This window comes from Peromyscus leucopus, chromosome 4 (assembly GCF_004664715.2).
Source record: "Peromyscus leucopus breed LL Stock chromosome 4, UCI_PerLeu_2.1, whole genome shotgun sequence".
Classification (NCBI taxonomy): domain Eukaryota; kingdom Metazoa; phylum Chordata; class Mammalia; order Rodentia; family Cricetidae; genus Peromyscus; species Peromyscus leucopus.
The window spans coordinates 47865336-47891112 of NC_051066.1; the positions used below are offsets into that span (position 1 = coordinate 47865336).

The following is a 25777-nucleotide window of genomic DNA, read 5'->3' on the forward strand; positions in this document are numbered from 1 at the left end:
CTTTTTCAGCATTTTTGTATTGTCTCCAGCCACATATGACAAAACTCTGCTGAAATGCCAACTCCTCCCCCTCTGAAACAGGTTAGCATTAGAGAGGGTATGGAAGCCTGCAGGAGTGTTCAACTCCGTTCCTCCTCCCCCACTCCTCGGCCTCCTCCCCTCCCCCTCCTTCACTCACCCAACCTCTTTTGTTCAGTAAATTTCCGATGGTTGTCTTCTAAGTATAGACTTAAAGGTACATTTCATCAGGCTAAAACCAGGCCCTAGGAAAAATGTTTTAACCAAAAGGCACAGTCTTTGCTATGACACCAAGGTATGAATCTGTTCCAGATGTTTTACAGGCACCTGCAGGTTCCTGGGGAAAGAGTTCTGCTACTGTATCTAGGAATCTGGCCTGGTGGAAACTATTATCAGTCTCTGGACAGGTTCACTCCTCCTGCCAGACTTAAGCCAAGGCCAATCCGCAAGGAGCCATCCAGATAAGCCAGCCCCTGCACCAGCTCCAAGGACACCAATCAGGCAAGTACTGGCAGGCTGACTTCACCCACATGTCCACTCATAAAAAGCTCCATTATCTCTTAACTCTTATTGACACTTTTATGGAATAGATAGAGGCATTCCCCACCTCCAGGGAAACAGCAGATATGATGGCTCAGGTAATCCTGGAACACATTTGCAATTGGGCATGCCATCCCCACAAGCTCCTGGGACATCAGTGCCGGTACCACCTCTCCAGACTCGAGTGGGCACCTATCCAGGATAAATGAGCACACCTCCATTCCATTCCTTCTGGCAGTCTTCATTCTTCCCATGGCTAGCCCCATTCATAGGGCTGGTGTATATAATCTATTTTTTCTCCTAGCAATTTGTCTTCTTACTTCTTCAAGAAACAGACCCCTGAGGTCTCTAGAATGGCAGTTAACCGAATGTTTCTTCACCCACACCTCCCACTGAGCATGAGCCCACCGATTCTTGACTCTCCTTCCTCACATAGTTCCATGCCAACAGGAAGTAGCCAGACTTGAACCAGCGACCATATATCCAAGAAGGTTGGGATGTTCTGTTGGAAACTCCGACTCAGCACCCCCCCCAACACACACACACACACACACACACACACACAAACTCTGCTCCTTTCAGCTCACCCAGAGATGCTCAAGACCAGCCTACAGGATATTTACAGGGTATTTAAGCTCCAGTCCATAGACCTGTTATGTGATTTCTCCCCACCCCCACCCCACCCCTGAGGTCACCCAGGAATGCTTTGCTCAGATTAAACCTGGTCCTTTACTTTTAATTCAGCTCGATGTGGCTTATTGTGTCGGAGGAGAAACCTAATACCAGGGATTCAAAAATACTTATCAGTAATTCCAATCAAAATTTTAAAAGTGTTTTGGGGGGAACTTGAACAAGTAATTTAAAGGTTCATTTGGAAAAATAAGCATACAGGAAGCGCCAGGAAAAGAGAGAGAAAATGGATGATGGTTCTAGATTGGGCTGGGCTTCCGGGCAGCGCAATAGAAGTGGGCTTGTCAGCCAGACCTTGGAGCACCTATAAAAAAGTAAATCCTGGCCATGTATCTAATGCCAGGATAGAGCCACAACAAATGCAACAGGTTAGGAAGTCCAGAAACTGACCAAAATAGATATTAAAAGGTCTTTCTGTAACAGCTAGTGTTTTGAATCAGTGACTTAAGAGAGCAATGGCTAATTCAAAGAAGTACATTAAGAAAATGGGCTACCTCCCATTTGGGGAAATATTATTTCTCTGTTCCACATCGAACATGAAGACTGCAGAAAAATTACACTTTGAACATTAAGCCAGTAAGATGGCTGGGCAAGTAAACAGTCTGAGTTCCATCCCTGGGACCTGCATGGCAGGTCCTGCAAGTTGTCCTCTGACCTCCATGCATGTGCCAGGGCACACGGACACACCCCTCCAGCAATAAAAAAAAAAATATATTTGCAAAAAATTTAAAGTTATATCTTCTAAGCTTAAAAAATTATAAATATTTCTAAAAAGTGGGGAGGAAAAATCTTATAAACATGATATCAAACTATAAAAATAAAAAGAAATCAATTGATGGGGCTGGGGGGACATTTCAATGGTAAGAATGCTTGCTTTGCAAGCACAAAGACCTGGTTCAAACCCCATATAAAAAGCCAGACATAGCTGTATGGATCTATAATTCCAGGGAGGAGACAAGCAGATCCCAACTATTGGGGAATATTATTTTAAGGTGTGTTACTTTGTTTATGTTGCATTTGTTTATCTCTGTGAAGCTGTGTTACTTTGCCTGTCTAAAACACCTGACTGGTCTAATAAAGACTGGACGGCCAATAGCAAGGCAGGAGAAAGGATAGGCAGAGCTGGCAGGTGGAGATACATAGAAGGAGAAATCTGGGAGAAGAAGAAAGGGAAGCAGCCAGAGAAGGAGGAGGACTCCAGGGACCAGCCACCCAGCTACACAGCAAGCCACGGAGTGAGAGTAAGATTTACAGAAGAATGGGAAGAGCCCAGAGGCAAAAGGTAGACAGGATAGTTTAAGTTAAGGAAAGCTGGCTAGAAACTAAGTCAAGCTAAGGCCAGGCATTCATAATTAAGAATAAGCCTCCGTCTATGATTTATTTGGGAGCTGGGTGGCAATCCCCCAAAAAGAGCCAAAAAACTAACAACACCCAACACATTATGGCCAGTCAGCCTAGAGGAAACAGAGTTTCAGGTTCAGTGAGAGACCCTGTCTGAAGGCAATAAAAGGGGAGAGCGAGAAAGGAAGACTTCTGGGCTGGAGAGATGGCTTAGCAGTTAAGAGCACTGGCTGCTCTTCCAGAGGTCCTGAGTTCAATTCCCAGCAACCACATGGTGACTCACAACCATCTGTAACAAGAACTGGCACCATCTTCTGGCCTGCAGGCATGCATGCACACAGAGCACTGTATACATAATAAATAAATTTAAAAAAGAAAAAAGAGAGGAAGACTTCTGACTGACACATGTGCACACACAGGTGTGCACCTGCACACTCACACGTATGCACACTCACACACAAAAAGCATGAGAAAAGATTTTGGAAATGTTATAAAAGATGGTGGGGATATTTGTAAGCTATTAGGATGTTTTATTACCATCCATAAGAAATGCTTAGAAAACAAGTAGAAATGACCTCAATAGAAAATATGCTAATGTCATTCACAAAAATAAATGCAAACCGCCACTCAGAAATGCTTACCACCAATCATGTCTTCGGAGATTCTTCTACCTTTATCCTAGGCTGAGAGTCCTGTAGCTGGTTACAAAATGGCTGCACCAGTTTCAGATACCACACTGACAGGACACCCTCCACATCTTTCTTCAGTCTCTTTTTAGGAATGAGGAAACTACTCACAAGCTCCCCAAAGACCCACTCTCAAATGTCACAAGAACTGAGTCACAAATTATCCCCCAGCTAATGTCAGGTGAAAGAATGGGCTGCTATGAGCCACTGAGAATTCAGCTTCTCAGTGGGGTCCACAGAGGCCCCCAAGTTCCCATCAAGAATCATCAGAGGTCAGAACTGTTTCCACGATCATATCAATAAGTTATTGACCTTTTGCTCACTGCCACAGCCCACCGACGGTATTAGCCCACCGACGACGACGACGACGACGACGACGACGACGACGACGACGATGGTGTGTAGACAGAATGGAAGCAGTAACCGCAGGCTGGCCTGACGCAAAGCAGAGGTAACCAACCATGCTGAGCTGCTGGCCTCTTCACTTACCGGACTCTCAGGACGGCCCCCACCCTCACACACCTCTACAATGAAGCCATAAAAAGTGTCTTCAGGGAGCACAACTTTCCCTTTGTCAGTTCCTCAGAAATAAAGCATGCCTGTTAGGAAAACAACAGACACCACGTATTGTCTTTCATAGAATTTGAGCTTTTAGGCAAAATTTAAAATTCTAGTCAATGTGTGTCCACCACTATGAGGAAGCAGCTTTCTAATACTTGTGCACTGCTGTACTGAGGGTAAGATTTATTTATGACACAAGGAAATGTGTCTACATTTGGAGGACCCACTACAATGGATGAACTACTATTTTCCCAAATACCAAGACATGTTACAAAAGCACACACAGAGGGTGAAAGCTTTGTCCCACCTACAAAACAGACCAATGAACGCCTGTCAGATTGATTCCCTATGTAGCTCAGGCTGGCCTGGAACTCTCTATGTCGACCAGGCTAGTCTTGAGCTCACAGAGATCTGCTTAGACTTCTGCCTCTGTCTCCCTAGAGCTGGGATTAAAAGTATGCATCATCCTCATAAGAACACATGATGGAAAATTCCATTTTTAGAAAGATGTTGTGTAAAATAATCAGAATATATTAAGAATTTGTCACAGCACTGATTGTACATATGCTGAAAAAGTATAGTTATTTTTATAGTACTGGCTAAATTATTAAATGCATATCCATAGAGAGGAAAAACAAGTATCTGCAAAATGTCGTCAAACTTTTAAACTTATTAATACAGAAAGAAGTTCTCTGAGAGGTGGAGGAGAAAAGCAGGAACAAAGTCTTTCGAATGGCCCCTTTTCAGGACCTGCATGCCAGCATAAGTGCACATGCGCAGACGTGTTCTAGGAAGATGCTTCTAACTCTGACTCACAGGTGGTCTCGGCGAATCTTAAAATGTTTTTTTCCTAGTTTGGTTGGTTGGTTGGTTGGTTGGTGTTTGTTTGTTTTGACACAGGGTCTCGGGTAACCCAGGCTGGCCTTAAAATGCAATGTAGCAGAGGCTGGTTCTGAACTCCTTATCCTGTCTCCACCTCTCAAAGGGAAAAATCCTCCAAGTACCTTTGTACTTACAAAACAATTACTTTTAAAGTTAGTAAGTTTACAAGTTCCACATAATATCCACACGTAGAGGAAGGAGGGGAAGACGATAGGTACTAGGTACTAGGTGGCATTTCCACTTGAAAGGTTTCATGAGCCCCCATTAGGATGTCAAATTCTAGTCATCTAGAAACTTCCTATTCACCAACTACAGCAGGAGCTTGCTACCTTGACTTTTTGTTTTTCCTTCAAAATTATGCACATAATGTAAACATTGTGTGGAGGAACCGTTGGACGGCTCTTCTAGTTCTTTATAACATACACTAAGTGGTTGTAGCTACAGCCACTATATGAGAGTAGAATGGCAGCTGACTCCATTTTTTGAACCAGGTATGGGACACCTCCTGACCCCTCTTCCCCTCCCCTTCCCGTCCTCTGGTGACCACAGTTCTCCACTGCCATGTGGCATTATGGCTGCTTTCTCTCCTCGTTTAGCAACGGTGGCTCTGATGCCCCACGATCTTGTCATTTACAGTACTTGTTAATCCTCAGACAGCAGACACAGATGGCCCCCGTCAGGTCCGCCCAGCCCTGGGAAAGCTCGCGCGCCCTCTGGTGGGCGTCTCCAGAGAGACAACTTCCCAATCACAGGCCTTTTATTTGCCTTTCGGTTTCCAGCAACTGCTTGCTCAAAGAGACAGCTCCTGACTAAAGCATTGCTTTCTTTCTTCACACCAAAGAGAAACATCAAATTGCTCCGAAAATATAATCCATCGATAGCATTGTGGGGCTCTGTAGACTAACTTCAACAGTGATAAGAAAGCATCATAAAAAGCCAAGCATGGTGTCCCAGACTTTCATACAATCCCAGGAGTCCAGCGGTTGAGGAAGAAGGATCCTGAGTTCCAGGCCAGCCAGGGATACATAGCTGAGCCTCTGTCTCAAACAGTTAAAGAAGGAGAAAGGGCTGACAAGATGGTTCAACAGTGAAGGGTGCCTGCCTCACATGCCTAGCAACCTGAGTTCCAGCTCACACCTGCATTGGGTGGCCAAGTCAGGAAGCAAGTTCAAGGCCAGCCTGGCTACAAAAGGTGTGTTTCAGACCAGTCAGTGCTACACACCTGAGAACGTATGTCAAAAACCCAAACAAAAACCAGGATGGCTTAATCAGAAATCTGCTGAAGACCAAAAAAGTTAGCTTCAGAATCTCAATGCAGGGGCATCTATCTTCACAGACAGAAGGCCCTGCCAGGCTCAGTGGCTTTGGCACAGACTCAGTCATGCCTCACACAAAGGAGGAAACTAAGGTTAAGAATTCTTAGTGGTAAGGGGCACTTGCAGAGGACATAAGTTCAATTCCCAACCCCCACGTGGTGGCTTACAACAATTGGTAACCCCAGTCCAGGGGGTCCAGCACCCTCTTGTCACCCAGCCTGGGCACTAGGTATGCACATGGCACATAGACATACATGCAAGCAAAACACCCCTATACATTAAAAAAGGAATTCTCAAGTCCTGGCCTTGCTTTCTCTTGAATCTTTACAATCTTGATGCTTTCTCCTTTAAGAATGCAGCATTCAGGATACAGTTCTGTTGGCATGCCAACCCCAAAATCAGTATGTAGAAGAGGAGCAATGCAGTGAAATTCAGCTGTAACCACAAAAATGCCCCAAACTAAAGAGCAAAGTGGAAATGATAAACAGAATTAACACATATTGCCACACATTCCTCTAAATCCTCTTCTTTATCATCTCAGACCACAGAAGAATTTATTTAATAGAAGACAGCGGAGGCTGGAGAGTTGGCTCAGTGATTAAGAGCATTTGCTTCTGCAAAGGACTCAGATTTGGCTCCCATCACCCACATTAGTGGGTCTGTAACCACCTGGAGCTCCAGTTCCAGGGGATCCGACACCCTTTCTGGCCTCTGCAGGCACTGCACACACATGCATGTATTCACTCACAGGCACATAGACACATATGCATAAATAAAAATCAATCTTATGGGGGAAACAAGACTCGGCGATGGAGACAGGGGGATGTGACATAATTTTGGTTATTAGGGTGACCGATGAGGCTAAGAAGGGAACCCCAGCAGCCTAGCATCTGGCTCATGTTTTTGTTTTGTGTTTTTGAGACAGGGTAGTCCTCTATGTAGTCCTGGCTGTCCTGGAGCCTGCTCTGCAGACCAGGTTGGCTCTGAACGCACAGAAGTCCTCCTGCCTCTGCCTCCTGAATGCTGGAATTAAGGGTGTGTACTCGGCCCAGCTTGGGTTCATCTTAACCACTAAGTCCAGCAGCTTCTCTGCAGAGGCATTCACCACATTCAAGAAAAGTTTCAGTTTCGGGACAGTTCTAGGTTGACTGCTAAGTTAAGGATCTCCTGAGTTCCCGAATATCTGACATACCTTCTTCCCCCATGCAGCTCTTGTATAAATTTGGTGTGCTTGTTACCATTGACAACAGCAGAAAAACATTATTACAAACTTGAGTCATACTTCATACTTCATCTGTGCTGCCTTCGTTTCCCCTAATGTCCTCTTCTCTCCCAGAATCCCCGCCGGGATACCACGTTACAATCGGCTGCCATATCTTCTGATCCTGTTTCTCAAAGTAAGACTTTTCCTGTATTTCAAGGATCCCGTGTTTTGAGGAGTGGGCATTTTGTAGGATGTCTTTGGCAGATATTTACCACATTTTTCTTAGGACTATAGTAAGGACGAGGTTTGCTTGGGTTTAGTTTCGGGGCTGGGGAGGAAACCCAGGCCTTAACGCATGCTAGGCAAACACTCTACCACTGAGCTACACCTCCAGCCCAAGGTGGTGGCTTTCATGGAGGGATGTCCCAAAGGAGACTGCAGACCCTTAGCTGGTCAAGGTGCTGAGAATAAATGACTGCCGAATGTCCAGCCATAAGGGGAACATCGAGGGCTGGTGAGGTGGCTCTGTAGGTAAAGGCACTGCTGTGAGAGCCTGGTGACATGGTCCCTGGAACCCACACAAAGGTGGAAAAAGAGACCAAACTCCAAGTTGTTTTCTGACCTCCAGGCTCCTTCCACTCTACTAATCAATATATTCTTAAGTCGGGGAGCTCTATCACCCCTGCTCCAAGGCTGGGGACACACTGCAGAGGAAGGGGAGGAAAGAATGTGAAAGAGTCTTAAGTGACTGGGAATGGTGTGGAATGCTGAGTGCAGGCACAGCATGGCTACTGCGTTCTTGATCTCAGAGCAGCAGTGAATACCTGCACAAGATGCACACAAAATCAGGCTGGCCATACTGTGTTTGGGGGTGTGTGCTCATATTGTGTTGGGGGGAGGGTTCTTTGAGTATTTATATACAGATAATGGTTGGTGGGAGAGAGAGAGACATTTTTTTTTCAGTGGTGTACTACTGGTGAGGTACCCACACCCTTGTAACAACCCTAATAAAACTCACTGGGTCAAAACAAAAACCATGGAAGTAGAAGGCAGGATGTGTGTGTGTGTGTGTGTGTGTGTGTGTGTGTGTCTGAGTGTGTGTGTGTGTGTGAGTGTGCACATGCCCATTGTTGGGAAAAGGAAAGTGATTAGCAGAAGTCAGGGGGGAGACAAAAGAGAGTAATGGGGTGAACATGATTGAAATCCATCAGGTACCTGGATGAAAGTGGCTCAATGAAACTCATTAATATACATAAGAATGCATGCTATTTAAAGACATTTGAGAGAGAGAGAGAGCGCACAGAAAAGGAACAGGGAAAAGGCCACGCTGGGATATTAGAATATACTCTTCAAACAAAACATAAACATTTAAAAACAAAAAGAAGTGGGGAGTTGGAGGCTGAGGAGGCGCAGCAGTGGGTGAAGCCACCTGCTGTGAAGGCATGAGGGTCTGGGCTTGAGTCTCTAGCACCTACCCGAAAGGTAGGTGTTGCTGTGCATGCCTATAACCCCAGAGCTTGGTAGGCACACAGAGGTGGACCTTGGGGACTTGCCCAGCCTAGCCAAAACAGTAAGTGACAAATTCAGACAGAAACCTGTCTCAAAACAGAGTAGTAGAGGACACACTGGCTAGTTTGTGTCCGTGACAAAAGCTAGAGTCATTCTGAAAGAGGGAACCTCAGTTGAGAAATGCCCTCACTAGACTGGCCTTCGGACAACCCTGTGGTACATTTTTCTTCTCGTGACTAAGGGTTGGTGTGTGAGGACCCAGCTCACTGTGGATGGTGCCACCCTGGGCTGGTGGTCCCGGATGCTATAAGAAAGCAGACTGAGCAAGGCATGAGAACATAGCCTCTGTTTGGGGTTCCTGCCTTCAGTTCCTGCCCCGACTTCTCTCAGCAATAGACTTCCCCTCCTCTTCCTCCTTTCCTTCCTCTCCTGTCTCTCTGGACTGTAAACTCCTAGTTTCAGCAAATGTACACCATCATTATAGTTGTACATAAAATAGTTTCTCACCCTAAAAAGAACAACAGTCCTCAGTGTACCGTACTAACCCTCTGCATTCCTACCGTAGTCTTTTGGTTTTCAAGACAGGGTTTCTCTGTGTAGCTTTGCGCCTTTCCTGAAACTCACTCTGTAGCCCAGGCTGGCCTTGAACTCACAGAAATCCGCCTGCCTCTGCCTCCCAAGTGCTGGGATTAAAGGCATGTGCCACCACCGCCTGGCTCTTGCTGTATTCTTCCTAACAGAGAATGCACCGGGTGTCATATTTACATCTCAGGCTTTGCCCTTATATGATGCTTGTATCTGTAAGCGTATATAATCTCACTGCAGTCTTAAAGTATCCACTCAGCAGATGACTGAGTGAACCCAGAGGGAGGAGGGGGCTTGTTCAAGATCTCAGTGGTGCTGCTGCCGTGGCTACAGCATGACTGACTCTGGCTATGCTGCTCTTCCCACTGCTCGATCCTTCCCTGCAGCCGAAAGTGGGGCTAGCTGTGCAGTGTGGAGGGGAACTAGATTCACATATATATATGTGAATCTAGTTCTGGAAACTGGGTGAACTTGATACTTGAGAAGCCCTCCTGCTGTGCAGCACCCCAAATGCTGGGTAAACAAACACAAAATACAGATTATTTTAACAACATACATCACTGAGCCAGCAAGCTAGAAAGATCTTTCCAGAAACCAAAATTCCAGATCTGACTGAGCACTGGAGCCAGCAGCAACCCAAAGCCCGCAATGCACAAAAACAAAATACGTCACCACGTTTATCTAAATGGACCCATTTAGCCTATCCAGTGTATCTATGTACTTTACCACATTATCATACTGGAGGGAAAAATCATAGATCGCAGCAGCAAATATACACAAGCACGGATGAAATTCCATGTCTAGTTGATCAAACAAACAGAACTTTAGCCAATATGGAACAGGAGAGAACTTTATTAACCCGATAAAGACCCATCATCAGCAACCTGCAGTGCTAAGGGTCTAGGAGTTAGATCGGTTCCCTGGCAGGCAGACAAACAGGGAGGTCTGGAAAGACGAGACATGTTTACACAACGGTTGTGAGTCATCAACCATCCTGTCTTTCTTCAAAAGCGACCAACCCTAAGTCGGAGGGGGAAGAAGAGACTGGATTTCTCCACGTCCTGAGTTGTCCTTGAGTGGTGGTCGGGTGGGGGAGCTTGGGGGTGGGCTTTTTCTCTGTGCGTCCGCTGCGTGAGTGTTTCCTCACCCCCAGTACAAGCCTCCCTTCAACTGCTGATTCTGACTGATCCTGTTCGTGTGTTCGTGTGTTCGAGACTTCTCCACTGCTCCCTGCTGCCCTCTTCCTGCCTTTCAGCTTTAGGGGGCAGAGCAAAGGAACCCGTTAAGACCCCTGGCTGGTAGCAACGTCACCCTCAGTAGCAGCTACTCTCTATAAACACTGGAGTGAGCTGTCAGTGTTGACACCTGAGGAGAAGAAACTCAACCGCACACCTGGGTCAACACAGCAAAAAAGGAAACAGAAATAAAAGATAATGGGCAGGAAAATAACAAAACAGTCACAATTTCCTGAAGGATTATCAACATCGAAAAAACTCCTGGAGCCCACAAGTGATGATTATCATAACTAAAGAGGAAGCCTGGGCAAGAGTGCTCGACCTACGAAGACATATGCATGTTAATCTACTCAAAAGAAGAGTAATATTAACAAATCTAACTGGGCCAGCCAGGTGGCTCAGCACGTAAAGGCATTTGCCACCAAGCCTGATGGTCAGAGTGTGATCCCTGGGACCCACATAGTGAAGGAGAGAACACACCGGGGGGCTGTCTTTTGCCCCCACGTATAAACCATGGCAAGCACATGCCCCACCCCCTGAGTAAATACATTATGTAATAAATTTAAAACTAGAATTTTTAGCCAGGCATGGTAGTGCAGGTCTGTAATACCAACATGGGGGAGACTTTGGCTGGAAGATTAAATTTGTGGCCCAGGAGCTTCATAATGAGTCCCTGTTTTAAGAAAGCAAAAAAAAAAAAAAAAAAAAAAAAAAAAAAAAAAAAAAAAAAAATGCATACATATATCATTTACAACATTTATTAAAAATGATATTCTTAAGTGTAGCAGGAACCTTAAAGGTTCTTATTAATAAAATCAAACCCGAGGCGAGTTATTGGGGTCAATGCTGGTAGATCAGAGAGACAGAATAAGCCACAGCTATCTCACCTTGCCGGATCCTCAGCTGGTCTTGTTTCCTCTGACTGGAAGCTTCTGTGTCCTCATCCCAATGGCTCTCAGCTGAACTACTGCTCAAAAGCCTGAATGCTTAACCAGCCAAAATCTTAACCAGCCAAATTCTTCTAATTTCTGGCCCTCACGCCTTATATATCTTTCTGCTTTCTACCACCACTCCCTGGGATTAAAGGCTGGCTTTCTGGGATTAAAGGTGTGTGTGTCTCCATGCTTGGCTATTTCCAATGTGGCCTTGAACTCACAGAGATCCAGAGGGATTTCTATCTCTGGAATGCTAGGATTAAAGGTGTGAGTGCCACCATTTTCTAGCCTTTGTATTTAGTGGCTGTCTGTTCTCTGACCCCAGATAAATTTATTAGAGTACACAATATTTTGGGGAACACAATACCACCACACTTAAGACTTTTGTGGGATGGTCTGTATGGCAAATTACTCTGATTGGTCAATAAATAAAACACTGATTAGCCAGTGGTTAGGCAGGAAGTATAGGCGGGACTAACAGAGAGGAGAAAAGAAAGAACAGGAAGACAGAGGAGATACTGCCAGCCGCCACCATGACAAGCAGCATGTGAAGATACCCGTAAGCCACGAGCCATGTGGCAAGGTATAGATTTATGGAAATAAGTTAATTTAAGCTATAAGAACAGTTAGCAAGAAGCCTGCCACAGCCATACAGTTTGTAAGCAATATAAGTCTCTGTGTTTACTTGGTTGGGTCTGAGCGGCTGTGGGACTGGCGGGTGACAGAGATTTGTCCTGACAGTGGGCAAGGCAGGAAAACTCTAGCTACATAAGACAATGCAAAATATTTTAGGAATAATTTTTTGGATAATATTTCCTTTTAAGAAAATCACCAAACTTCAAAGAAACTAAAGAAGATCTAAGGAAATCAGGAAAGACTGTTTCTATAGACTAATTTGAAATGGGAAGGCTGCTGATGCTCTTCAACTTGATATAATATCATCCATCCCAATCAAAATCCCAAAGGGAGCTGGAGAGATGGCTCAGCAGTTAAGAGCACTGGCTGCTTTTGCAGAAAACCTGTATTCAGTTTCTAGAGCCCACCACAGCAGCTCACAACTGTCTATAATCCTGTCCTAGGGGATCCAATGCCCTCATCTTATGTCAACGGGCACCAGACATGCATGTGGTGCATGTACATACATGCAGGCAAAACACTCATACATGTAAAATAAAATAAAAAATATATCTATTTTTTTTTAAATTCTAGTGAGGTTTTCTGCGGAACTTAAGGTGTTTTAAAACAAAAAGTACAAATAGAAAAGAAAAAATTTTTTGAAGGAGATGGAATAAGGTATAAGCTTTGCCCTGACAGCTGTCAAGCTTTGTTACAAAACTGACTGTAATAATTAGTCAGCTATTAGCTCAGAGAGAGAAAAACAGGACAGACCAGAGACTAGAAACAGACCCAACGATGTGCCATGGCTTACATGTGGTTCAGATGTGTCCCCCAAAGGCTCATGCAGAGGAAACTTGGTCCCCAGTGGAAAGAAAGGTGGTAGACCTTCAAGAACAGGGCCCAGTGACGGTCAGTGGACTGCTGGAGGCGCTGTTCGGGAAAAGGAGTAACACAGTCCCCACCAGACCTCGGTCAGTTCCTGGTTCCTATCACCATATGATCGGACCCATGTTCCCACCACGATGCCATCGACCATGTTGTGATGCAGCCAAGGAAGAAGACACACAAATTCAGCCTCTGGATCTTACCTTTCAGCCTCCATAGTAGGAAATTAAATACTTCTTGATTAAGTGCCCAGCCGTGGGTATTTTGTTACAGCAACAGAAGACAGATAAAGCCACTACCTATGAAATCTGAAGAACAGTAGAGCTAACACTGCAGCTCTACACAGAAATGAGGACTAATCAATAAATGGTTCTGGACAAGTGGCTAGTCACATATGAAAAATAATAAAATGGATCACTCATTTGTATCATTCCCACATTAAATTAAAGACTCAATGGAAAAGACACATTCTTAAAGCTTTTAGAGGAAAAAAAGGGTGGGCATTTTGTGACATTGAGTTAAGAGCTTCTTAAAAAAGGATCACAAAGTTTTAACCCTATAGAGAAATTCTAAATAATTTTTACCTGATTTAAATTGAAAGCTGTTTTTATGTGTGTGTGTGTATATATATATATATATATATATATATATATATATATATATATCCCCAACACTCACATAGAAAAATGTGTGTTGGTGTATATCTGTACCCCAGCAGAGTGGAAGTAGAGATGGACAGATTGTCCTAGGTAATTGGTGAGCACACGGTTCACTGAGAGACCTTGCCTCAAGGGCAAGGCAGAGAGAAATCAAGGAAGACACCAGCATCAACCTCTGGCCACCACATGCATGTATACACATAGACATGCAAACATGCATACACACACACACATGCATACACACACACACATACATGCATGTACAGCGTAGCATACACATGTACCCATACACAAGCTACACATATAAATAAGTAACAAAGAATTAAATCTTGGCTGAGTGTTTGATATCACAAGATGTAGAATATTTTCGAAGTTTTTTCAGAGTGGATATAGATTTTATAATTATAAATGCTGAAATATACACCACTTTGTATAAATACCTAGGATAAACTGGCAGGAGGCACGTTTAGGACCCTTTCAGATATTGTTGGAAATTCTGTCCTAATCAGAAGCCAAAATTCATTTCACAATTTATTTATGAAACTGAAGACTGCAACCCAAACAGAAAATTTCAAATCAAACATTCTAACATGGCAGAGTCTAACGATATAATAATTTGGTCCTCACATGCTGAGGAATGAAGATAAGGAAATATGGAAGTCCTTGTTTCCCATATTTAAATCAGGATGACTCCGAGGAACAGAAGAGCTTGTATAGACATCACCAACACTGCAATTCAGAGCCTACAATGGCCTTGAGTCCGCACTAACGCCTTTTAGGAAGTGTGCTGTGTGGTGCGCCAGGCAGCATGTGCTGTGTGAAGTGTGGCCACCGTGTGCTCAGAACTGAGGCCGCAACATCAGCAGCACTGCCAGAAGCCCACCAGATTCACCACACACTTCGGTTCTGAATTAATTCTTGGTTGTACATTCAGAAACCTTTTACTGTTGCCAAATGTCTCATGGCCCCCACATTCAGACATGAGATCCTGTAACGGCTGGAAGCCAGTTTAAGAAGCTGGGCCCACCACTACATTCTCCACACTGTAGCCAAATGTTATTAAAACGAACTAGATCATGCTACTCCCCTCCTCTAAGCCTCTCGTGGCTTTCCATCATGACAGAATAAATTCAAACTCCTTCCTTCAGCCTGAAAGGCTGGTCATGGTTTGGTCCCTGCCTACCGCTCTGAGTTTATCTCCCTCCTGGATACAAGAGAGCCACACCAGACATCGGGACAGTATAGAAAAAAACAACTTTGTCGTCACAGGCCTGGAGGACCCTGTGGCTGAGCATCCCTTTGCCGGGATGCTTGCCTTTGTTTGAGAAAGGGTCTCACGCTGCAATTCTGTAGCCCAGGCTAGCCTCAGACTCACATGGACTGGTCTGCCTCAACCTCTTGAGTTCTGGGATTACAAATATGAGCCACCACACCTCTGTAGAGCAGTCCTCCTCATCATTCAAGGCTCAGCTTGAAGTACCCCCCTTAGAGAGGTCTTCTCCGGCCACTCTGGCTCAAATGGGGCTCCCAGTGATCCCAGTACTGAAAATCTATGTTTTCAACCCATGATGATGAGATGCAACACTGAGTACTGTCTAGCTGGTCCTTCTATCACAGTCACAGCTATACCCTACCAAACAGGTCCCAGGCCCGGCAGAGGACAACTACTGCTGAACAATGGCCTCCAAGGGCCTTCCTTCAAATTTTGTTTCAAATACTCAAAAGCCTGAGAGCTTAAATACTTAACTAAAATATCTTTCTTTAAGTAAATCATATAAGCAGATATTTTGCTAACATAAAACAAAGAATGGGTGAGTGGTAAAAAAAAGAACCAGTATTTATTTTACCATCCCCCCAAACTAGAGAATCTGTAATCATAAGCTGCATCTGTTAATGCTATTATGAAAAACACCCACCTTTTTTTTTTGTTTTTGTTTTTTGTTTTTTTTCGAGGCAGGGCTTCTCTGTGTAGCTTTTCGCATTTCCTGGAACTCGCTTTGGAGACCAGGCTGGCCTCAAACTCACAGAGATCCACCTCCCTCTGCCTCCCGAGTGCTGGGATTAAAGGCGTATGCCACCACCGCCCGACCCCACTTTCTTTTTTTAAGACAAGTTCTCACGTGTAGCCTTAGCTGTCTGGGAACTCCCTATGTAGACCAGGCTGGCTTTCAATTCTTAAGAGATCCATCTGGCTCTGCCTCCCAGGGGCTAGAACTGAAAGTGTGCGGCACCAGACTGGCTGAAAAATACCTACTTTAAAGGTACACTTCACAGGGATTTGTATTTCTCATTTCTGTTGTGGCTCCCTATGGATTTAAAGAGTAAGAGGAAACAAAATCTTCATTGGTGCTAAAAGCATTTAGTTGCTGATAAGTTCTACACATTGGTTTTGTAGGCCATTCATTCATTCATTCAATATATGCATTACCACATTTTAAGTAGTGTGCTAAAGAGGCAGAACAATATCACAGCTCCTTTTTCTGCCCAGGCTAGCTCAATATATAGAGTATATAGAGTAACTTGGGGTCACACTCAAGGCTGCTTAGCTGGAGGGGGTTGAGGATAGGGTTCAGGCAGAGCTGTGCCATCCGGGGAGAGTCTTGAGCCTAACAGCTAAGAGAAAGGAAGAAAGGGAGCACTAAAGAAAACCGAGCAGAAAGGCTTAAACAAGTGGACACACATCGCACAGGGACAGACACCAAGGGCGGTCAAGGGATGAGGCTGAGCTGTAGCCATGTCCTTTACGGGACACTCAGGGGTTCTGATGGACCCTCTATGGACCCTTAGGGATCGACACATGTGTCCTTTAGACTGTTAGCCTGATCAAGAAACCCTTATTTTCAACTTGATTTAAAAACAAAAAAAAAAAAACTTCAAAAAGGAAAAAAAAAAGAACCTTAACAAAAGGATAGTCAGGATGATGACTATCTAGATGCTCTAGGTGGCATCGTTCACCCGAATGCTGTCCAGTTTCGGGTCCCACATTGGGGTTTAGGGGTGCACTCCTCAACAAGCTGTGCATTTGCCATGAGTGCAAAGTAATGAAAGAGTCTGGCTAGTTTTATGTCAACTTGACCCAAACTAAAATCACTGGAGAGGAGTAAACCTCAATTGAGAAAAATGGCTCCATAACGGTGGCTCTCAACCTGTGGGTCAGGACCCCTTAGCGGATTGACGATCCTTTCATACGGTCCCCTAAGACCACCAGAAATATTACATTACGAGTCAAAACAGTAACAAAATGACAGTTATGAAGCAGCAACGAAAATAATGTTATGGTTGGGGGTCACCACAGCGTGAGGAACTGGATTAAAGGGTTGCAGCATTTGCAAGGTTGAGAACCACTGCTCCAGAGGACCAGGCTGTAGGCAGGCAGGCCTGCAGGGCATCTTCTTAATTAGTTATTGATGGGTTCATTGTGGTGAGGTCACAGCTGGACAGGTGGTCCTGGGTTCTGTAAGAAAACATAGTAAGCACAGCCCTGAGGAGTAAGCTGGTAAGCAGCACTCCTCCAGGACCTCCACATAGCCCCTGCCAGGGTCGGAGGCCCTGCCAGGGTTCGGAGGTCCTGCCCGGGTTGGAGGTCCTGCCAGGGTTGGAGGCCCTGCCAGGGTTAAAGGTCCTGCCAGGGTCAGAGGTCCTGCCAGGGTTGGAGGTCCTGCCAGGGTCGGAGCCCCTGCCTTGGCTTCCCTCAGTGAACTGTGATTCAGGATTTATAAGATAAATAAACCCTTTCCTGCCCAAGCTGCTTTTGGTGGTGGTGCTACAGCAGCAGAAAAGTGAACAAGACCCTGATGTGTAGAAATGATGGTATCCTGTGAGGGCCAAATAAAGTCCAGGCACACTAACCAAGGGAGGTCTTGGGTGGTTTAAATAAAGACTGGGGCACTGAGTAATCTATAACACTAGAAAAATACCTATAGGTCTCAATGGAAAAACAGTGTCCATGAAGGACAGGACAGACTGATTGATGGGCTTTCTGAATTTTTAAGGTCTAGCAAACAGTACCACTGATCACAACGAGTAAGCATTTGTTCATTTGATTAACAAATGCCTGGTTATTAGAGTTGCATAAAAGATACATAGGAATTTATATAGTTTTATATTTACATACGTTTAACATACTAAAAATACTTTAACAATGGAAGATCCTGGGTTGGATTCTGGTTTGAAACACTATGAGGTGGGTGACTAGGAGCCACTAAGAAGGATGTGACAGCTTCGTGCATTAGTAAAGGCACTCTACAAAAACTGTGGCAGGTTGGGATCGAAAATATCCAAGCAGAGGCAGAAAGAACAATCAGAAGGCTAATTAATAACATGATAAAAGTGGGAAGGCACTAAACTACTCAGAAGAAAAGACCGGACAGAAATAGAATCAAAAGGACTTGGTTGTGGGAGAGGCAAAGACAGTCTACTGACTTTCTCTAGGGAGACCGATGGTAAGATAAATACCACAGGAAGAGAACAGGTAAGAAAGAGTATAGGTTGTCCAAGCTGTGGACACTCATGCAGACCCTTCTTGCTCCCCCACAGCTCCAGCCTGCTCACAGGTTGTCAGAAATGGTGAAAGCAAGCCGGGAGGTGGTGGTGCACGCCTTTAATCCCAGCACTCAGGAGGCAGAGCCAGGCGGATCTCTATGAGTTTGAGGCCAGCCTGGGCTACAGAGTGAGATCAAAGATGGGCAACAAATCTACACAAAGAAACCCTGTCTCAAAAAAACCAAATAATAATAATAATGATAAAAGAAAAGAAAATAGTGAAAGGAACCACTTACCATGATGATTTAGGGGTCAAGCTTGATGCCTCAGGAAGACCTCAAAAACACTTAGAGGTAACCGGCCTTGAAGTACCACCCTGGTAAGAGTGCAAGATGAAGGGGAAACATGTCAACAGACTTCTCAAGCTTACAGAGTTCCCAGAGGACAAGCAGTTGGATCTGTTAGAACTGGAGGACTTTGATCCAAACCAGGAAAGGCAGCACCATTATAATGGAGCAGCAAATGAGGAGGATGCCCAGCATGTGTGAGGGCTGGGTCTGTGTCCAGCCACTGAGTAACTCACTGCTGGCACTTTGTATGCAGAAGTGAATGCGTGGAGGGCAGAATCACATGTCCACCACTTGCCATTGTTTTTGTTGTAATATTCAACTATAATGGTGCTTTTAAAGTTAGGTGAATGATAAGCACGGATACACAAGCTCGGCGGCCATGGTGGGAGAGCACAGAGAGACAGAGCTGCAGGAAGAAAGAGATGAAGAGTGCAATTCAGCAATGATTTGCATTTCGCTTCAGCCAAAGAAAATCGAGATATATTTTTCTGGGTTCCAGTTTTCTCAGTGACAGCTGCATTCATGAATGACCAAATTAACTATTGTAGAGCTTTCTAAAAATACATAAAGCACTCCACCCTATGCTATCAGCAAGTCATGAAATATCAGCAAAAAAAAAAAAAAAAAAGCCAGACCGCAAAGAAAATGCATCAAGGGTAAAAAGACAGTTTTTCCTTTCCTTTTTTCCCCCCTAAACAAAACAAAACCCCTAAGCGCTTAAATTGCGACCCAGCACACTCATTTGGTATTGTACTTCTAAGCTGTCAATCAGAAAGCTGGTGCGATTACTGAGTTTTTCTTTAAGCACCTAAGATCAGGAGTGACAAACCGAGTCTAGGTGGGAGATGCAGACGCCTCACTCAAGGGGTTTACAAGAAACGAATGGTGGCGTGTGGTATACAGTTAAGGAAATTTCAGTGTGCTGGGAATTTTGGACACGCTGGCAGAGCTAGTTAACAGAGAATGTTAATTTTTACTCAGGGACGTCAACCTGGATTATCTTAGGCAATCCAATAGGAATGTAAGCATTTCATATTTTATTCCCTATATGGGGGGGAATGGAAGCAAGGAGGAGGGAAACAGCAATTACCACAAAACCAGCCAGGGTCCCCGCTGGCCACACTAGGGCCTCTGAGAAGGAGAAATTTAATCTTAACTTTGGTGGGAAAACCAGCATCTTGCACCACTAATTCCAATTCGAAAGTGTTTATACAACCAAATGCTTGAGTCAACCTCATCCACAACGTCCCAAGTGCGGCTGAGGCCAAGCCGCAGGGCGTACCTTTGGAGGGTCCCACTGGACACAACGCCCCTCCGAACACGTGGCCAGAGCCTCGCGGGGCCAAAGCAGGGCGTCCCACCACCAGGGCGGAAAGGGATTGCTCCCTAGGTGCGGGGCACACAGAAGAGACGCCACCAGGAGGCGGCCGCACAGCCGCCCCAGAGGCCTCCCATGCTAGCCTCGTGCAGCCCGGAAGACGACCCGACCCACCGCGCAGCCCTACGGCGCAGCCTATCAGGGCCGGGAGAGGAGGGCCGAAGGTAGGGTGGGGCGGGGCCGGACCAGCCCTCGCTCTGCCTGATGGGAATTGTAGTTTTCGAAAAAGAAATCAAGTAGAGTTGGGGGGAGGGGAGGCCATGGGAACTACATTTCCGGGAGAGGGTGTGTCTACGGCGGGTCGCGAGGTGCGGCGTGCAATCCCGAGAGTTGAAGGAAGGGCCATGCAGGGGCCGTTGGTTCTCTTCCTTTGCACCCAACCCGAGTGGTGCTAAGTCTTGCTCTCTGCCCCCGAGTGCCCAGTGCGGGGCTCCAGCGTCCGCCTTCCCTTGAGGCTCGCAGGTGGCGGCTGCCACCCCTCGCGGAAGTGAGGGGCGCGCCCCTTCACGGCCCTGCGGACCCCAGGCCTCCATGGGCCGGACCCCGAAGACCAATGTGTGCCGCCGACTGAGTCGCCGGGCTCTAGGCTTCTTCGCACGCGACGCCGGCGTGGTGCAGAGGACGAACCTGGGCATCCTGCGGGCGCTGGTGTGCCAGGTGACGCCCGCTGTAGTCGGGGTGCCTGGGGTCCATCCTCCTCCCAGCGTGCAGTTTTTTACACGCTCGGATTTCCTTTGAGGGTTATAAGTGGGGAGGGGCATCCGTGTCAGGCAACTAGGATGTTAGTAAATAGGTGCTTATAGGTCCGCATCATGGCTTTAGTTTTTAAAAGCTTTTGCCTTCCTGCAAACAATCGATCTAAAAGTTGGGCATCCAATTAAGCCAACACGTGTAGGCAGAGGGAGGTAGAATAAAAAAAAACAATGTACTTGAAAGTAGATTTAAACTACCCACTTAAAAATGGTTCCATAGCAGGTAGCTGAGTTCTTTCCTAAACCGAAATTCTTTGTATCTTTCAGGAGAGTACTAAATTTAAGAATGTTTGGACAACTCATTCCAAGTCACCTATAGCCTATGAGAGAGGAAGAATATATTTTGACAATTACCGGTGCTGTGTCAGCAGGTAAATCTTGGTGATGATTTTTTTTTTTGCTGTAATTCACCTGACCGTAGTTTTTATAGAACCACGTGCCTTTAGTGCTTAGTGAAATAGGAAGATGGAAAAATGAATCCATAATAAAACTAGGAGGAAAATGCATGCGATTTTAAAACCTCGTTAAATCTAAAGTTGTAGGTTTCATCTTCGTAAATACTTATTTCACACAAAATTATAGCATAGGCAAAATAATACGTTGCTCAGCACAATTTGCTGCTTTATAACATTAAAAGGTCAGAGTCAAGAAAACAGGTTATGAAATAATTAGATGATGCTTGAGAGACGGGTATTCGTATTTTGTTTTAGAAGTGCTTACTTTTTTTTCCCCAAGAGAAAGTATTCAAACAAAAGCATAGGATTTATAGATGCTTAATATTTAACAGCCTCATCCACAACCACTCAAGGTCAGGCTACAGGGAAAGCCACAGTGAGTTGATGCTTCCACCTAGACTAAGAATTATCGATTTGCCTCTCTTTTCTTTCATTTCTTTCTTTCTTTCTTTCTTTTTTTTTTTTTTTTTTTTTTTTTTTTTTTTTTTTTTTTTTTTTTCTTTCTTTTTTTTTTTTTTTTTTTTTTTTAACTTTTGAGACAGGGTTTCTCTGTGTAGCCCTGGCTGTCCTGAAACTCGACCTGTAGAACAGGCTGGTCTTGAGCTCAGAGATCCCTCTGCCTCTGTCTCCCAAGTAGTGGGATTAAAGGGGTATGTCACCACTGCCTGGCCCTTTATTGTGATGGTAAATATTTTAAAGCATATTCTAAACACATCCTTCACTTTGCATCTCTAAAAAAAAAATATGGGCATTTTCGTTCTGTGTCTACGGAAGCAATAGGTCAGTCTTCAATGCCATTCCTCGGGAGCCATCCACCTTATTGTTGAGACAGGGTCTTATTTCACTGGACCAGGAAACTAGGTTTCCAGTAGATGGCCAGCAAACCCTGTGAATTTGCCTGTCTCTGTTGCTGATCTCCAGGTTCCCCAACAGGACGGTACATGGAGGGTGCCATGTGGCTGTGGCTTACCAGTAGCAAGCCTTCTGCAGAATTCTCCTCTCTCCTTGTCCCACCTACTTCCTGCCTGGCAACCTATGGTCACTGCCACTATCTCCACCTCCCCAGCTCTGGGATTACAAATGGCAGAAACCATGAGAGGTGGGGATTTAAATGCAGGTCGCCTTGCTTGCGTGGAGAGCATTTTACCAATTGAGCTGTCTCCGAGGTGATAACATCTAAACTGTGTTCTTATTGGATTAGAAACTAGAAGTCAGAGAGACTAGTGATTTTTGAGGTTTGCCTTGACTCTAGTCCAGTGGTTCTCAACCTTCCTAACGTTGAGACCCTTATGCTGTGGTGACCCCCAACCAAAAAATTGTTTTGTTGTTACTCCATAACTGTAATTTTGCTACTGTTATGAATCGTAATGTAAATATCTGATGTGCAGGGTATCTGATGTGACATCGAAGGGGTCGTGACCCACTGTTGAGAATCACTACTCTTATAGTTATCCTTTTTGGTTCTTTGGCAAATCAGCTAACCTACAATTTAGCCTTTAGTGTTAGTGAATTACCCATGATTCCAGTGATTTATAGAGTGCTCATATGCTTGAACTCCTCCACATCTGTTGCAAATAAAGTCAGTTTTATTGGAAAGAACTGTGGGCTATCTGTTTTGGAACTGCTTCTCTGCCCAGGCAGTCTTCAAGCCAACTCTATGGGGCTGGTCACAGGAGTTGACTCCCTTAGTGGAAGAAGCAGAGCAGGTCAGGTGGGTGGAATACTCAGCTTAGGGAAGCAAGGTAAGGCCAGTCTGGACATTACAAAGAAAGAGAAGTGATGTCAGAGTCCTGTTATTCTACCCTGTAGGATACCCAAGTAGAGCCTCCCTGGGGCCTGGGCAGAAGAGGTCCTGACTTTCAACTACACTAACATAGGACTCAGCCTCAGCAACAATGACTGGGGCTGGATGAAAATGGTGTCACTCTGCCTGTTCTTGGGAGAGTGCCTTCTGAGTCAAAGCAGCAGGGGGAAGGATCCTAGAAGTCTCGGCCATGACAGTTTAGAGCTATGAATGATACCATCTTCCTGAGCTGGAAGGAAGAAAGAAGGAAATGTGCTTGGTGCAGACATTGAGGCCTCCCACTGTCCTTACTGAATTACAGAAGGTTCTCATGAATAACTGCTTCTTTGTGTGCTTTTATAGGAACAACCAGAGGCTTAAGTGGTTGGCCCTTTAATCATTTCCTTCAGTTTTTTTGAGCACGGTGTCTGTTTTAAGGCTCTGATTCTAGCTTTAGAAATCCAGACATTCTCTTTTATGTTTGTGATACTCATCACCATACCTTGTAGTATTAACACTGACCCTTAGGTATTGTTCAGTACCCAGCTCATCAGTTTCCCAAGTCAGACAGTTGTTTTGATTTTTAAAAGTTCAGTGAAGGTAAATGCTCTTGATTAGTGTCGGGTGTTCTTCACCATGCTGTTAAGGAGTGTTGCACCCACGGGTAGAATCACAGGAGATTGCTTTTGCTCCTGTGACATTCTGTTGGATTTAAACCTTCAAGTTACTGAGAGAATATCAGAGGCGAATAAAATGTCATCCTTAAGATTGTTTCTTTTCACAATAGTTGAACTTTAAAGTTCTTCAGTTAAGAAAACATCTATGACCACATCTCAGTAGTTCTCAGGGAAGTAGAGACTAGCTGAGGGAGGTGGCGGGCTGTAGCCCCAGCCCAGGGAAGCTGAGGCGAGAAGGATTGCTTGAGAACAGCCTGGGCATGGTAGCAAGACTGTTTCAAAAGTAAGCACCAGGGATACAATGTTCACTTTTTCGGTAGGGAGGGGGTAGATGTAGTTCTGGGACAGTCTGGGTCCTGGCAAGCACCTTAAATGTTACCGAAGTCTAGCCTTGAAGTTGCTGGAAGATACAATGTTCAGTGATAATGGGATAAGACACATTTAATACTTCTGAAAGAAATAAAATATACATAGAAAGTGTTTCCTTTTGTATCCACAAATGCTTATTCAAACTAGTGTGTCTTAGAATTACTATTGAAGAAACAGCGAGATCAAAGAAACTTGGGGAGGAAAGGGTTTATTTGGCTTATGCTTCCACAATACTGTTCATTCCTGAGGAAAGTCAGGACAGGAACTCAAACGGGATAGGAACCTGAAGGCTGGGGCTGCAGACATGTGAAAGAAATGTCTCAAATCTGAACAAAGACCACCTCAGTTAAAAACTAATAATGCTTATTTTCTTTTTTTTTCTAGTGTTGCATCAGAGCCAAGAAAAATTTATGAAATGCCAAAATGTTCCAAGGCAGAAAAAATTGAGGATGCTTTATTATGGGAATGCCCAGTGGTGAGATTTCTTTCTAGAGCATTGTTTTTTTTTTTTAAAAGCTCCCTCAGCTCTTAAATGTTTTGTTTATTTATTTATTTTTACATTTATTTCATTTTTTAAAATCTTATACATGAGTACTGTGTTCACATCATTTCTACCCCACCCTCTCTCCATTTCAGTTCTTTCCATGTTCCCTTATACACACTCCCTCTCAACGTCATCTCTCTCTCTCTCTCTCTCTCTCTCTCTCTCTCTCTCTCACACACACACACACACACACACACACACACACACACACACACACAAACACACACCTGCTGAGCCCATCTCCTGTTGCTTAGATGCGTATGTGTTTAGGGCTGACCCCTTCAGATTGGATAACCTGTCAGGAGGCTAATCTCTGACAAAGACTGATTCTCCCTCTCAGCAGCCATTAACTGCCTGTAGCTCTTCATTTAGGGACGGGGCCTCATGAGATTTCCCCATCCATGTTTGAATGTCAGCTGCTGGTGGTGGTGGTGGTGGTGGTGGTGGTGGTGGTGGTGGTGGTGGTGGTGGTGGTGTGCAGGCCTTCTTTAAGCAGCAGTATTGTTGAGATTTCATGGGTGCAACTCCCTGCCATAGATAGAAAACACAACCTCGTAGCAGATGTGCCGGTCATCTGGCTTTGCATCATTTCTGACCCTCGTCCATGATGTTCTTTAAAGCATTTTTGTTTAGAAGGACTAGTCATTGTTAGTGTATTATGTAAAAGATAAAACTTAAAAAATCTGTGACTCCCAAATCTTTAGAATAACCAGGAAGAGAATGTGTTTTTTTCAGTATTAATACAAAGTTATCTTTAAAAAATCATTATTACAGGCTGGAAAGATAGTCCAGCAGGTAATGGTGCTTCCTGCCAAGCCTGCTGAACTGAATTCAGTCACCAGGACTCACACAGAGAAAGGGAGAACCAAGTTCCAACACTTGTCTGCTGATCTCCCACATGCACACTCGCGCACACACAAATACAAATGTAATTTTTTTTTTAATCAGTAGTTGGAATTCACTTATTTATTTTGAACAGGCTCATGTATGAGCCCAGGCTAGCCTAAGACATGATATAGCTGAGGATGAGCTTGAACCTTGTACTCCACCCACCCTGAGTGCTGGGATTATAGGTGTGCACAACTGTGTTCAGTTCGTTATGAAAAAATTCAAATTGGAGATAACTTATAAATCTTAAAAAGTTAGAAACTGATTAAAAGTTTTATAACAATGTAAGGTAGTTTATAGTCATTCTTGTGAGCAACTGTTATGTAGATCTTTGAAAGTAAATTCTTGTAAATACCATCTATGAATGTAGTTAGGGAAAAATAGGATAAAAATGAAAGCTACAGGAGCTATCCCCTTAGGCCAGCATCGCCCTGG

General features: G+C 44.6%; 2 protein-coding genes across 6 annotated transcripts in view; one reads left to right on the forward strand and one right to left on the reverse strand.

The window, feature by feature from the left end:
• Mettl8 (methyltransferase like 8) overlaps positions 1–19944 on the reverse strand; it is a 93111-nt gene extending 73167 nt beyond the window's left edge. For 2 of the 3 annotated variants that reach the window (XM_028885757.2, XM_028885755.2), the window contains exons 1-2: positions 19779–19866; positions 18443–18522 (exon numbers count right to left, since the gene is read on the reverse strand). In XM_028885757.2, coding sequence (XP_028741590.1) covers positions 18443–18445 — 3 coding nt within the window. In that variant the 5' untranslated portion in view covers positions 18446–18522; positions 19779–19866. Of the gene's footprint in view, positions 1–18442; positions 18523–19778 lie in introns of all 3 variants that reach the window. The other variant, XM_028885758.2, reaches the window with a different exon arrangement.
• Positions 19945–20147: 203 nt separating this feature from the next.
• Dcaf17 (DDB1 and CUL4 associated factor 17) overlaps positions 20148–25777 on the forward strand; it is a 29393-nt gene continuing 23763 nt past the window's right edge. The window contains exons 1-3 of one of the 3 annotated variants that reach the window (XM_028885754.2): positions 20148–20531; positions 20894–20997; positions 24295–24385. In XM_028885754.2, the coding sequence (XP_028741587.1) occupies positions 20406–20531; positions 20894–20997; positions 24295–24385 (321 nt within the window). In that variant the 5' untranslated portion in view covers positions 20148–20405. The remainder of the gene's footprint in view (positions 20532–20893; positions 20998–24294; positions 24386–25777) is intronic. The other 2 variants (XM_028885751.2, XM_028885753.2) reach the window with 2 other exon arrangements.